This window comes from Mytilus trossulus, chromosome 3 (assembly GCF_036588685.1).
Source record: "Mytilus trossulus isolate FHL-02 chromosome 3, PNRI_Mtr1.1.1.hap1, whole genome shotgun sequence".
In the NCBI taxonomy this organism is placed as follows: domain Eukaryota; kingdom Metazoa; phylum Mollusca; class Bivalvia; order Mytilida; family Mytilidae; genus Mytilus; species Mytilus trossulus.
In genome coordinates, this window is record NC_086375.1 from 53,399,751 (window position 1) to 53,413,995 (window position 14,245).

Sequence of the window (14,245 nt, forward strand, 5' to 3'; positions counted from 1 at the left end):
TGAGACAAAAACAACACAAATTTGGTTGATATCAACTGTTTGTGAGTGGTTGCTAATCCTTAACTCAAAGGAATTTTATGAAAGAAGTATTCTTAAAATACACATCCTTCCAAAAATGCATTTCTAAATGTGTATTTTATTGCAGTACATGTATTTCATTTGATATTGATGTTGTTTTTCCACGTGTGTATTTCATAGTTCAATGCAAAAAAAGATTCTGAGTGTATGCCAATTTTTATAACTGTCTCTTTCAGTTCATTCTGCAGTAACAGAAAGTGAGCTGTAAGTCATTTTGAAACATGATGATATACAAATAATACCTTTCATACAGTTAACTCAAGCAAAGCCATGCTACTTGTCAGGAAGGGAAATGATTTCTATAAAATAATAATCCAGAGACTAATTCATGCTTCACAAAAAACTTTCAGGAAACAGCTTTGAAACATATTAAAAAAATAGCAAAAAATGATAAAAAAATATTTTTAATATATAAATTCTATCACATTGTATTTATAAAATCCAACTCTGAGTGTCATCATAAGTGTATATTAACGAGTCTTTGGTCTGTATGCCTTTAGTTTCAAGAATGAGGAGAAGCCAAATATAAAAGTCTGTATGGTCCACTTTATAGTTGCACTTGTACTAAGTTTTCTTTCCCTAAAAATAAATAACATGATTATCATCACAAACTGCATTTAAAACCCTTCTATGTACAAAATGATATAAAAAAAAAAGCTAAGTTGAATGAATTTCTCATTGCATTTTCATTTAAAGAAGACTTTAAAAATGTAAAAAATAACAAAATAATGTCAGTGCCAGTTTTTTTAATAAAATTAAGGTAAAATTGAGGAATTTAGTAGTTCATAAAAATTATCTAACTTCATTATAAAGCAGTTTGGAGAATAACATAGGTCATAAATGACCTAATATGTATATAAACGATCAGTTTATTTCATATATGGCAAGAAGGCAACCCCTGATCCAGAAATTTATTTTGCTTAAGGATTCAACATAAAAGGAGTAGGTCCGGTAAGGACCGATTTTGTCAAATTTCAGATTCATCTGACAAAAGATTTTGACCACTTTTTAAACGCTCAAGTGTCTATTTCATTTAAATCAATTAGTTTATGTAAAAGATTTGAACTGATTTAGTCATTAAAAACATCCGATTCAAGCTAAAATATGAAAAATCAACCAAATATGTCGAAAAATGTCACTTTTCGGATGGTTTTTGTCAAAAATGAAAGTGGCCTTATCCGTGTTCATCCTCAACCTTTATATATGTTATGTAATATCATAAAATACAATTTCCATTTCAATATTAACGATGAACACGAATGCGGCCACTTTCATTTTACACGAAAACCGTCTAAAATTTAACTAAAATGCTATAATTTTGAAGAATTCAGTAATTTAGCATGAATTTAAGGTGCCAGTACCCGATATATGTTCATTGTATAGTCAAAAATAGCCCATATTTATGTAACAGGAGCACTCTACTGTTCAATAAATAATTAAAAGTATACATTTTATCAAATTTGAACCAGATGCTCCGCAGGGCGTAGCTTTATACGACCGCAGAGGTTGAACCCTGAACAGTTGGGGCAAGTATGGACACAACATTCAAGCTGGATTCCGCTCTAAATTTGGATTGTGATTAAATAGTTGACACAGCATAGGTTTCTGACACAGAATGAATGTATTCAAATGAACTTAAAATTTTGGTTTTCTCTTAGAGCAATTCACTATGCTGTTGAATATTAATCCTCTCAAAAAAATGTTTGAAGAAATTTTCTTTTTATTTATGAAATTTCAAATGAGAAAAATTGAACCCAATTTTTTAATCACATCCCCCTTTCCCTTATTCCAAAACTAATTTCAATTAAAATATTCTAATGGAGTTTGCAACAATTACTACTCATTTAAATACATCATAAAATATTAAGATGTAAAAAAAACTGCTTGTTATCACTGAATGGTAAAGATTATTTAAATTTATCAGTTGGTAGTAAAAAGTGAATATACATTGTATATTGTATATAACAAAGATTTAAGTTGATTCTGGACAAAGAAAGATAACTCCAATTAAAAAAAATTCTTGCAGATATTTCTTGCTTACTTTACTGGACAAAGAAAGATAACTCTTAATTAAAAAAAAATTTGCTATTTCACAATATTGTGAAATTAGATATTTCTTGCCATTGCACAATACTGTGTAATTGAAAAGACTTGCTATTGCACAATACTTAATATAATAATTTTAGATCCTGATTTGGACCAACTTGAAAACTGGGCCCATAATCAAAAATCTAAGTACATGTTTAGATTCAGCATATCAAAGAGGCCCAAGAATTTGATTTTTGTTAAAATCAAACTGAATTTAATTTTGGACCCTTTGCACTTTAATTTAGACCAATTTTAAAACTGGACCAAAAATTAAGAATCTACATACACAGTTAGATTTGGCATATCAAAGAACCCCAATTATTCAATTTTTGATGAAATCAAATAATGTTTAATTTTGGACCTCGATTTGGGCCAACTTGAAAACTAGGCCAATAATCAAAAATCTAAGTACCGTACATTTTTAGATTCAGCATATTAAAGAACCCAAAGGTTTCAATTTTTGTTAAAATCAAACTAAGTTTAATTTTGGACCCTTTGGACCTTAATGTAGACCAATTTGAAAACGGGACCAAAAATTAAGAATCTACATACACAGTTAGATTCGGCATATTAAAGAACCCCAATTATTCAATTTTGATGAAATCAAACAAAATTTAATTTTGGACCCTTTGGGCCCCTTTTTCCTTAACTGTTGGGACCAAAACTCCCCAAATCAATACCAACCTTCCTTTAATAGTCATAAACCTTGTGTTTAAATTTCATAGATTTCTATTTACTTATACTAACGCTATGGTGCGAAAACCAAGAAAAATGCTTATTTGGGTCCCTTTTTGGCCCCTAATTCCTAAACTGTTGGGACCAAAACTCCCAAAATCAATAGCAACCTTCCTTTTGTGGTCATAAACATTGTGTTTAAATTTCATTGATTTCTATTTACTTTAACTAAAGTTATTGTGCGAAAATCAAGAATAATGCTTATTTGGGCCCTTTTTTGGCCCCTAATTCCTAAACTGTTGAAACCAAAACTCCCAAAATCAATCCCAACCTTTCTTTTGTGGTCATAAACCTTGTGTCAAAATTTCATAGATTTCTATTTACTTAAACTAAAGTTATAGTGCGAAAACCAAGAAAATGCTTATTTGGGCCCTTTTTGGCCCCTAATTCCTAAAATGTTGGGACCAAAACTCCCAAAATCAATACCAGTCTTCCTTTTATGGTCATAAACCTTGTGTTAAAATTTCATAGATTTCTATTCACTTTTACTAAAGTTAGAGTGCGACGACGACGACGACGACGCCAACGTGATAGCAATATACGACGAAAATTTTTTCAAAATTTGCGGTCGTATAAAAACTGCTATATTTTGGTACCAAAAAGGGCTCTTACTGGACCTACTCCTTTCAGCACCTTTTGGTTACACAATAGTTTGGATTGTAAGTTGTTGTCATGTTTTCCTTTTTATATGATGTGACAGATTGAGTTTGATTTTCTTCAGGCTGAGCTTTTTTGCAAAAGTTGTGGCCCTTGAACATTGAAAATTGTTAGTAAATATGAGTTTTCTCAATCTTTTCTGTAGTACCTGTATCAATGGATTAGATATTTGGTATACCCTTATATCATCAGAAGTTACAAATCAAGTTCAGGTTTCAATTTGTTGAGAAATTTTGCAGACATAGCACAAAAACAATAGACAACTTTCGAGTTCAACACATTTCTGTCAAAAACTCTGGTTTTAGTGAACATCATTCGTGGGCATCTTCACTTCAATTCTAATGTTGAGCGAATGGTTGGAAAACTATAATACTATATTGCACGATTTATTCGGCAAACTAAATTATAATAATTGACAATAAACACTGCTGTCTTTAGGGAATTGTGATTAAGAACTTACAAAACAAAAAATATTTCTAGTTTATCCTGCACAATGACGATTACTAAGACACTTGATGAATATTGATGGTGCAGGGATAAAGGCAATCCCCTCTATCTGGTAAATGATGTCACAAAGGTGCGTCTAATTAACTAGTTTTTTCCAGTGACCGATGAACTCAAAAGTGGTCTATTGATTTTAAATATCAGTTTTTAAAAAATACATACTCATCAAAGGCTTCACATGCTGAAGACATATATTTAATACACAGCTTTTTCAAGGGTTGTAATCCTTGACCTTGTCTGATTTAGACTGCATTTGTTAAATGTTCAAATTAGTAATCAAAACTTATCAGTTGGTCAGTATGATATCATGATTCCACATATCTTTTAAAAGTAATACATTATGGTAAGAACAAGTAAGTTATTTATACAGGAACAAAAGTATCTTGTTTAGTATTGTAATCTTATTTGAAAATACTATGACCATATACCCATTCAATAGTAAACAAAGTATACAACATCTAAGACAATTTAAACCTTGGAAAAAATCTTATTATGGTGCAAAGTTAATACATTCAGCAATCAAAATAGATGGAAAGAAAGACAAAAAAGAAATAATTTCTCTACCCCACATTATATTTAATTATCCAATCTTACATTTAAATGTAAATACTCTTCAATGTATATGCCAAATGAACAGATTAATACATGTGATATATTTTCTTTTCAGTTTAATGACAAGGTTTTTTTCAAAATTTCCAGGAATGTAGTTTTTATACAACCGCAAAATTTGAAAAACTTTTTCGGTGTATATTGCTATCACGTTGGCGTCGTCGTCCGAATACTTTTAGTTTTCCCACTCTAACTTTAGTAAAAGTGAATAGAAATCTATGAAATTTTAACACAAGGTTTATGACCACAAAAGGAAGGTTGGGATTGATTTTGGGAGTTTTAGTCCCAACATTTTAGGAATTAGGGGCCAAAAAGGGCCCAAATAAGCATTTTCTTGGTTTTCGCACTATAACTTTAGTTTAAGTTAATAGAAATCTATGAAATGTTGACACAAGGTTTATGACCACAAAAGAAAGGTTGGGATTGATTTTGGGAGTTTTGGTACCAACAGTTTAGGAATTAGGGGCCAAAAAAGGGCCCAAATAAGCATTTTCTTTGTTTTCGCACAATAACTTTAGTTTAAGTAAATAGAAATCAATGAAATTTAAACACAATGTTTATGACCACAAAAGGAAGGTTGGTATTGATTTTGGGAGTTTAGATCCCAACAGTTTAGGAATTAGGGGCCAAAAAGGGACCCAAATAAGCATTTTTCTTGGTTTTGGCACCATAACTTTAGTATTTATAAATAGAAATCTATGAAATTTAAACATAAGGTTTATGACCATAATAGGAAGGTTGGTATTGATTTTGGGATTTTTGGTCCCAACAGTTTAGGAATAAAGGGCCCAAAGGGTCCAAAATTAAACTTTGTTTGATTTCATCAAAAATTGAATAATTGGGGTTCCTTGATATGCCGAATCTAACTGTGTATGTAGATTCTTATTTTTTGGTCCTGTTTTCAAATTGGTTTACATTAAGGTCCAAAGGGTCCAAAATTAAACTTAAGTTGATTTTAACAAAAATTGAATCCTTGTGGTTCTTTGATATGCTGAATCTAGAAATGTACTTAGATTTTTTATTATTGGCCCAGTTTTCAAGTTGGCCCAAATCAGGGTCCAAAATTAAACTTTGTTTGATTTCATCAAAAATTGAATAATTGGGGTTCTTTGATATGCCAAATCTAACTGTGTATGTAGATTCTTAATTTTTGGTCCTGTTTTAAAATTGGTCCAAATTAAAGTCCAAAGGGTCCAAAATTAAACTAAGTTTGATTTTAACAAAAAATGAATTCTTAGGCCTCTTTGATATGCTGAATCTAAACATGTACTTAGATTTTTGATTATGGGCCCAGTTTTCAAGTTGGTCCAAATCAGGATCCAAAATTATTATATTAAGTATTGTGCAATAGCAAGAAATTTTCAATTGCACAGTAATAAATTCAGCAATAGCAAGAAATCTTCAATTGCACAATATTGTGCAATAGCAAGAAATCTTCAATTCCACAGTATTGTGCAATAGCAAATATTTTCAATTGCACAGTATTGCACAATAGCAAGAAATATCTAATTGCACAATATTGTGCAATAGCAAGAAATTCCAATTGGATTTCAATTGGAGTTGTCTTTCTTTGTCCAGAATAGTAGTTGAATCAACTTAAATCATTGTTTTATACAATATACAATGTATATTCACTTTTACTACCAACTGATAGATTAAAACAATCTTTACCATTCAGTCATTGTCAGTGATAACAAGCACTTTTTTTACATTTTAATATATTATGATGTATTTAAATGAGTAGTTATTGTTGCAAACTTCATTAGAAATTTGAATTGAGATCAGTTTTGAAATAAGGGAAAGGGGGATGTGAAAAAAAAATTGGGGGGGGTCAATTTTTTTCATTTCAGATTTAATATTCAACAGCATAGTGAATTGCTCAAATTTTTTTTTTAAGTTCATTAGACCACATTCATTCTGTGTCAGAAACCTATGCTGTGTCAAATATTTAATCACAATCCAAATTTAGAGCTGAATCCAGCTTGAATGTTGTGTCCATGCCCCAACCGTTCAGGGTTCAACCTCTGCGGTCGTATAAAGCTGCGCCCTGCGGAGCATCTGGTTACACTTAGAACAGCTTTCTTGAGGTCAGGTGACGAGAACAATTATTACCTTGCTAGATGTACTGTATATACTGATTCAGCTGCATGTATCAAGACTGTTGCAACAAATCTGTAAAGAATAAGTATTTACATATTATGAAGGAATAATCATTAAATCATCAGTATGATGTAGTCAACAACATTATATTATATTAATTTCTGGATGAAATATTCTGAAGTTATATATATATATATATATATGTAGGACTCTGAATCGCAATGGTACAAACTGCCATGGATACGCTGAGGTCGGATGGTTTGACTCTGAAGTGCGTTTTTCATCAAACTGAAGTATGATACCGGCATTGTGTCAATAGCTTGTTGATAGCTACCCTGAAATGCGATGATCTACTCAAACTAAATTTTCAATGCTTTTTATTTCAATGTAGAAGTCAATGTGTATGTAAGAAGCTGTTTTACAGGTTTTTAAGTTGATGAGATGAGTATAAAATTTAAATACTAAGAGAAATGGGGGGATTAGTGGATAAGGTACAACTTGAACTTCTGTCGAGATTTTTGTCCCCCAAGGGTGACTGGGGAATAGAAGTATGGTCACTTGGTCTTCTTCCGATCAGCAATAAAACGTTACTAAAGTGGGGCTTCCGTTTAGCTGTGCCGAAAGTATCAAGTTTACAGTCACATCCACCCTGAATGGGGACATTAAATTCGATGCCTCATGTAAAGAGAGTGCCATGCTCTTTGCACCTTATGAACCCTTGCTACAACCCTTGAGTGGTCTGAAGGTGGCCTGTTGCAAGGCAAAATGTCTGTCCCTGTCAATATACCTTCATTAAATCCCAGTGGCAGTCCAAATTTCACCGACCATCATCCCAGATGGCCTATATTATTACAATACCTACCTATTTCATTTATTGTTAACTTGTTCTCATCCTGAACATGCATGAAATATTTGTCTTTGTAGCTGGACGTTAAGCAAACAACAATCAATCAGTCAATCTGTCGAGATTTTTTTCTCAAAATCGACAAAAGGTTCCTTTTAGCATATAGTGAATAATGTCTGCAGACAGACTATCCATATAATAATACTGTATTTAAAACATTGATATCATAAGGGGAACATGAAAGTAAAGATAAAATGTTGATGCAAAATTATGTTTACATAAGAAATTAAAGATGACGATCTATCAGTATGAAAGTGTAATAAAGCACAACAATAAACATGTTACTTTATATATTTACTATTAAAAAATCTACTTTTCATAATAATTGCATATCTGTGGATTATTAACTAGCAATCATGCGTCAAATAGACCATCGCTCATCAGCGTGTGGACCATGGAAATTTGGCGTGGACCACCAAACTTCAGATTGACCATTGCACTTCAGCGTTCCAATCGCACCTCTGAGTCCTACATATATATACATGTATGTGATTTTATGTGTGGGTCAAATAATTTGTTACTCTTTTAATTCAACTAAACAATATTCAAGATGCTATATTTTATGTTTCTTTTAACTGAAAAATGTATTTAAAAAAAATTCTTGGTGCTATGTATATGGAATTTTTTATTTTGCATTGAATTCAGTGGAACATTTAAAAATAATATGTGATTTATTAGATAAATACATCTTACAGACTCCACCCAAAAGAGAAATGATTTACAAAGAATGTGTCTTACAGTCCAAAAATTCCATTTGGATATGCCTCTCCAAGATGTGCTCCAAATCTACCAACAGGCCCTAGGAAACTTGGAATTGATTTTGGGCTGAATGTAGATGCCTAAAATGAAAAGTAAAATATTTTGTCTGCCAATATCCACAACGGTGTAAAAATAAGTCTGGTAGAAAGCATTTTTGTATAATATTAATGCAGAAAACTACAGTACCCAAATAAGATATAAAATGTCCAGACATGATAAATATCAAACAATTAAAGAAAAAACTATAGAAAACAATAAACTAAAATATGAAAAACAAATATGAATAACAAATGAAAGACAACCACTCAATTACAGGATCCTGAATTGGGACAGGCACATACAGAATGCAGCAATGTTAAACAGGTTTGAAGTGGTCAACCCTCCATCTAACCTCGGGCAATAGTCATGATAGTGTAACAATACAACATAAGATCAAACTATAAAAAAATATTTGAAACAAGTGTAACTTTGTGTCATTTTGTTGTTCAGGATTTTAAAATATTCTGCCACGTCAGGTCTGTGTTTTTGTTAGATTATTTTCTGCTTTGTATGGACTTGTACATAAACATAATAAATACGACCGTTAGTTTTCTCGTTTGAATTATTTACATTTGTCATTAGGGGCCTTCTAAAGCTGACTATGCAGTATGGGCTGTGTTCATTGTTGAAGGCTGTATGGTGACCTATAGTTGTTAATTTTTGTGACATTTGGTCTCTTGTGAAGAGTTGTCTCATTGGCAATCATACCACATCTTCTTATTTATATTGATGAGTTAGGCTTTTTCAACTGATTTTTATACATGTTATAGTTTGTTCTTAGATTTTGTTGTTTTGCTATAAATTAAGCTATTAGTTTTATCAATTGAATTGTTTCATATTTTTCATCTCAGGGCCTTTTATAGCTGACTATATGGTATGAATTTTTCATATTGTTGAAGGCCATACAGTTGAATATAATTGCTTACATTCTCTTTATTTGAACTTTCAAATTGGTGGATAGTTGATGCATTGGCAATCATACCAAATCTTTTTATTTTTATATTACCTTTAACAAAGTATTTTCCAAAGAGTTCCTTACAAGTTGTAAAATCAGTAACAGTCAAAAAAACTATGGATTCATTAATATTCGTTGGATACCAATTTTTGTGGATTTCGTGGGTACAGGTTAACCACGACATTAAATGTTCAACAAATAACATATTTTCTATAGGTTTGTATGCAGACTTTGCCAAAACCACGAAATTAAATATCAACGAACATGTAATTTTTCCTCTATCCACGAAAATTGGTACCCACGAAAATAAATGAATTCACAGTAGTTGAGAATTTAATAGATGCAGAAATAAAACTAGATTAACAAGATGTCTTCTCTAACTTTGTGCCAATACATAGTGGGAGCTTTGTGGTGTTTATTAACAGCTTTCAATTCTGATTCAGTTGTTGGATATATTCAGGGATCTGGATTGGATTAGCAAAATGAAAATGCAATTTATAGTCCTGAGCAAACATTCATAAAAAAGAAGTTGCTGAAATATTCAAATAATGTCTGAAAAAAGGGAGACAAAATGTCTGAAAATAAAATTGAGAATGGAAATGGGGAATGTATCAAAGAGACAACAACCCGACCATAGAAAAAACAACAGCGGAAGGTCAAAACATGAATATATATCTGATGTATAACCCAAGTATTTTGAAATTGACAACAAAACATTGATGGATCTATATTTCAAATGAACTTTCTATTTCTGAGTTGTAGTCTAAAAATTTACATTCATTATCAAGAGTTGGAGGTTATTTATTGACAGTAAGAGTGAAAAAATATCACATATTAAACTACATTAAGCTGAACCTCCTTAAAGATTTAGATTATTCTTCCAAACAGTGATGTAAAAAAAAAAATTTGTTAAAGAAATTGTATTAAAAGGGAGATAATTTGTTAGGGCTCCATTGAGGAATCATTGAGGTTTTAAATTCTTTAGTAATTATATAAATTAATTATACCAAGGATTTGTATAGTAAGTCTTACTATACAAATCCTTGATGATCCTGATAATTAATCCTAGTTACAAAATGTATCATGATGCTGTTGTGGGTTATTTTCTATCTTGAATGTTAAACATGTTAAAGTGCATAAGATACAGTTACAGGGAAGGTAATGACTATGATAATGTAAAATGTTATTTTTGCGACAGAAAAGATACATTTTTCAACTGATTTTTATCATTCAATCTGATTTAACTTAAAAACGAGTTCATGGACCCCTCTTTTTCAAAATGACACCTATAAAGATAATTTGAAACAATTTTCATGAAAAAGTCAACAATTCATTTTTTTTTTTAAGGTTGATAAATATACAGTAAAAAAAGACATTTTTTTTTTTAAATTCCTGATAATGTGATAAATGAATTATTTCTAAGAAAAAATGAAAAAATTTATAGGATACTTATATGAAGCAGACAATAAAATTCATCTAACAAAAAACAGCTTGTGTTTATTTTTGTAAACAAAAAAGTTATGTATTTCTGTTGAAAGGAATAAAATGTTTCCAAATCCAAAAATAACTGTAACGATAATTATTTGAGACCTCTGACCAATTGTGGTAAAATTTTAATCAATTGGACGCTAACGGTAGCCGAAAATGACTGTTTGACGCTAGTCCAAATAATTATGACATCTGGCAAGGCTATTTTATTTTTTTTCTGGGACGCCGTCGTAGGAAGGCATCCCAGAAAGAAAAAAAAATAGCCTTGCCAGAAGTCATAATTATTTGGACTAGTTTGAAGCCTGACGACAAAGAGCATTACTACCCTCATGCTAGTCCAAATAATTATGACATCTTGAAATGCTATTATATTTTTTTCTTTTCTTTGACTTGGGTCAAAACAAAAATTTAGAATAACCTTCCAAGACGTCATAATTATTTAGACTACCTTCATGGGTGTGCACATTTTTATTTTTTCACCTTTGAAAATGCATAATGGTTGTTTCCTAAAGTATATGTAAATATTTTAATATTAAATTACCGATAAAAGGTATAGGCCAAATCCAATCGTGCCTACCCAAACAGGCTTTGGGAATCTGAAGTAGTTGTCACTCATTTTCTGTTTTTGGATCGTCTGACATTTTATTATCATGTGACTATTGCAATCATTTATTCACTAATAACTACAAAGATCGAAAAATGATACACAGCTACGTACAACAATCAGTTGAAGATATCACGGTATATAGATGAACGCATATATCCACATAATAATAATAGTATATAAAATATATGTATTGAGTATGTGTCATTTACATGAGGACAATTTACAAATCAATTACAATAAATGACAGAATAAACAACTAACCGAAAAAATTCTAGAACACATCATAGATCATCAAATGCAAGCAAATTCTTAAACACCCTGGTAATTTAAACACATAGTCTTATTAACATCACTAAACCATATGGATGTCATGGAATTAGATCTGGCTATTCATGCAAAACACAACTGCTAGTCACCTTCTATCCACGAAAGCATTTGACAGCATTTGAAAGCATGAAAGCTTCAAACTGATATTGCAATCCTTGATTTTTCCAAAGCTTTCAAAAGTGTGTCACATAACAAGCCGTAATATCAAAAATGGGAGAAGATGAAATTCGAGGACCACTTAAAAACTGGCTGGATATTTTTCTTACACAGAGGAAGATGGAAGTAGTTTTAGAATTCCCTCTTAGAGGGGGAACAGTCGGAAGAAGTAAAAGTGGACTCTGGAGTTCCGCAGGGAACAGTACTTGGACCGTTACTCTTCTTATATCACATTGTCACATAAATGACCTCTCGGACACTGTCAAATCATCAGTTCGCCGATGACTGTCTACTGTATAGAACCATCAAAACAGAAAAGACCACAAACTGCTCCAAGAAGACATAGCAAACCTAGCCTGAGATTGGGCAAATAAATCGGGTATACGATTTAACGCTAAAAAATGCTACATCCTAAGCATCAAAAACAAAAGCCAGAGATTATACACACTCAACGGCCAGATACTCCAGCAAGTTCAAAACAACCCATACCTAGGAGTGCAGATATCAGAAGACCTGACGTGGAGCACGCATATAACATACGTCTCAAAAAAAGGCAAATCATCAACCCTAGGCTACTCAGAAGAAATTAAAGATACTGTCCAAAAGATACTAAAACCTATCATTTACAAGATACATGATCATTCATGCATCTTACTTAATGAGAGTAGGTAGTTTCTTGATAAATATAGCTAAATTATACAATAGCTTATGGTGACATAACTTGAATGACAGCATTCTTTACATTATCAGTGATAGATGAGTATATTATATAATATTTCTATTTAGGCATCTATATCTTCCCGGAAGTTCAGCCAGTGATAGTAGTTGTATTACAAACCTATAAATAATGATATTCATCACCAACACATTCATTACATATGGTACATGTACGATCGATTCTAGCGATGTTGTACTGTCTTCCAGTTTCCATATGCATTTTAAAATTACATGTTCTCAATTTTGAAATCCAAATTCTTTTATCCTCTACAGGACGTAGTAAATAATTCCAAAGAACAAACTGAGTATGGTGTACCAATTTTTGCAAATCATGTTTGAAATATACCATCTTTTCTGCAAGTTGACTGTTCTCTGCTTGGTATTAAATCAATAAGTAAGGTCTATTTTGTTACACTCTGGTGATCCGTTTTATTATTTGTCAATTGCTATGCCAGTCAGTAGTATTTAAGATTATCCATTGTTCGACCTAAAAGATACATAGATGTAAAAGTTTTTGGGTTTTGGAATGTTTTTCATACCAGGAAACATTTGAAACTGTAGATGGTGGGTTGTTGTGATCCGTTGACATAGCTACCACTGATGATATCCCTATTAATGTTAGTACTTATGATGTTCGTACTGGTCTAACCGTTTGTGGCTCAGTCGTGTGTGTCACTGAGACACCTTGATTAAAGTCAAACACTCGTCTGTATTGTTGCTATTGTCATCATTGAAATCCACTTCATAGCTTTTGCTAAATTACTTGTTGCCTTCAATGTATTGTGATTGGCACCGATGTGGATTTTATTGAGATATTTGTTGAGTTGCAGATGTCTTTGTAACACATCGATGATGTTTCAAGTGGTATAAGAGTCAGCGTTCGGCGCATTACTTAGCTGACCATGTGTGCCACCTTATTGATTATTATTAAAATAACGAATTGTTTTGATTCCTGTATAAATATTTGGAAAAGAGTAGTAATCCAGGTATTATTTTTGTCGGTTGTTAGTAGACAAATTGAAATAGAACATATGTTTAGGTGCTGCAATGTTGATTATATGTTTTAACAAGTTATTTTAATACTTTTAAGAACACAGCTTTAAATTTGGTTCCATCAGACTCTAACAGCAGAACTCTATCTGAGATAACCAGCAGTGTGAATTAGGCTTTGGGTCTGAAAAGTCGGATGTTACAATTGCCAATGAAATGATTAATGATCATTAATGTGTGAAGAACCTCTGGCAAAAGTCGGCGGCTTCCTTGCATATTCTATATACCTTACACTAGATGATAGAAGTGTTGAAGTCAACGTCTTAATACAAGCATTCCGGGTGACATTGATGCTCTGCAATTATTAGTGATGAATTGCAACTACAGCTGCGTAATGAGTTTGATCGATACATTCCCTTTTTGGAAGGAAACCATGATGCATCTAGGATTCTCCCTTTTCACTTTTTGTATCCGATAAGGATCGCACTGTCTCATGCGGAAACCACAGTTAATTTTGATTTTGCTCTGTTTT

At 31.8% G+C, this 14,245-nt stretch overlaps 1 protein-coding gene across 1 annotated transcript; it reads right to left on the minus strand.

Moving 5' to 3' along the window:
- Positions 1–492: 492 nt before the first annotated feature.
- On the minus strand, positions 493–11,605 carry LOC134711831 (transmembrane protein 254-like). Its single transcript, XM_063572757.1, has 4 exons — positions 11,458–11,605; positions 8,414–8,514; positions 6,784–6,843; positions 493–657 (listed from the first exon to the last, which is right to left on the minus strand). Exons 1-4 carry the CDS (start codon positions 11,566–11,568, stop codon positions 549–551), a joined length of 381 nt encoding a protein of 126 aa, XP_063428827.1. The 5' UTR covers positions 11,569–11,605; the 3' UTR covers positions 493–548.
- Between the last annotated feature and the right edge of the window lie 2,640 nt (positions 11,606–14,245).

Bases quoted from the DNA above. Each gene is read 5' to 3' on its own strand.
- LOC134711831 (XM_063572757.1), bottom strand. From the start codon at position 11,568: ATGATAATAAAATGTCAGACGATCCAAAAACAGAAAATGAGTGACAAC. The intron at 8,515-11,457 runs GTAATTTAATAT...TTTTCATTTTAG, and splicing joins TTGGCCTATACCTTTTATCG to GCATCTACATTCAGCCCAAA. The intron at 6,844-8,413 runs GTAAGACACATT...TATTCTTTACAG, and splicing joins CCAAATGGAATTTTTGGACT to ATTTGTTGCAACAGTCTTGA.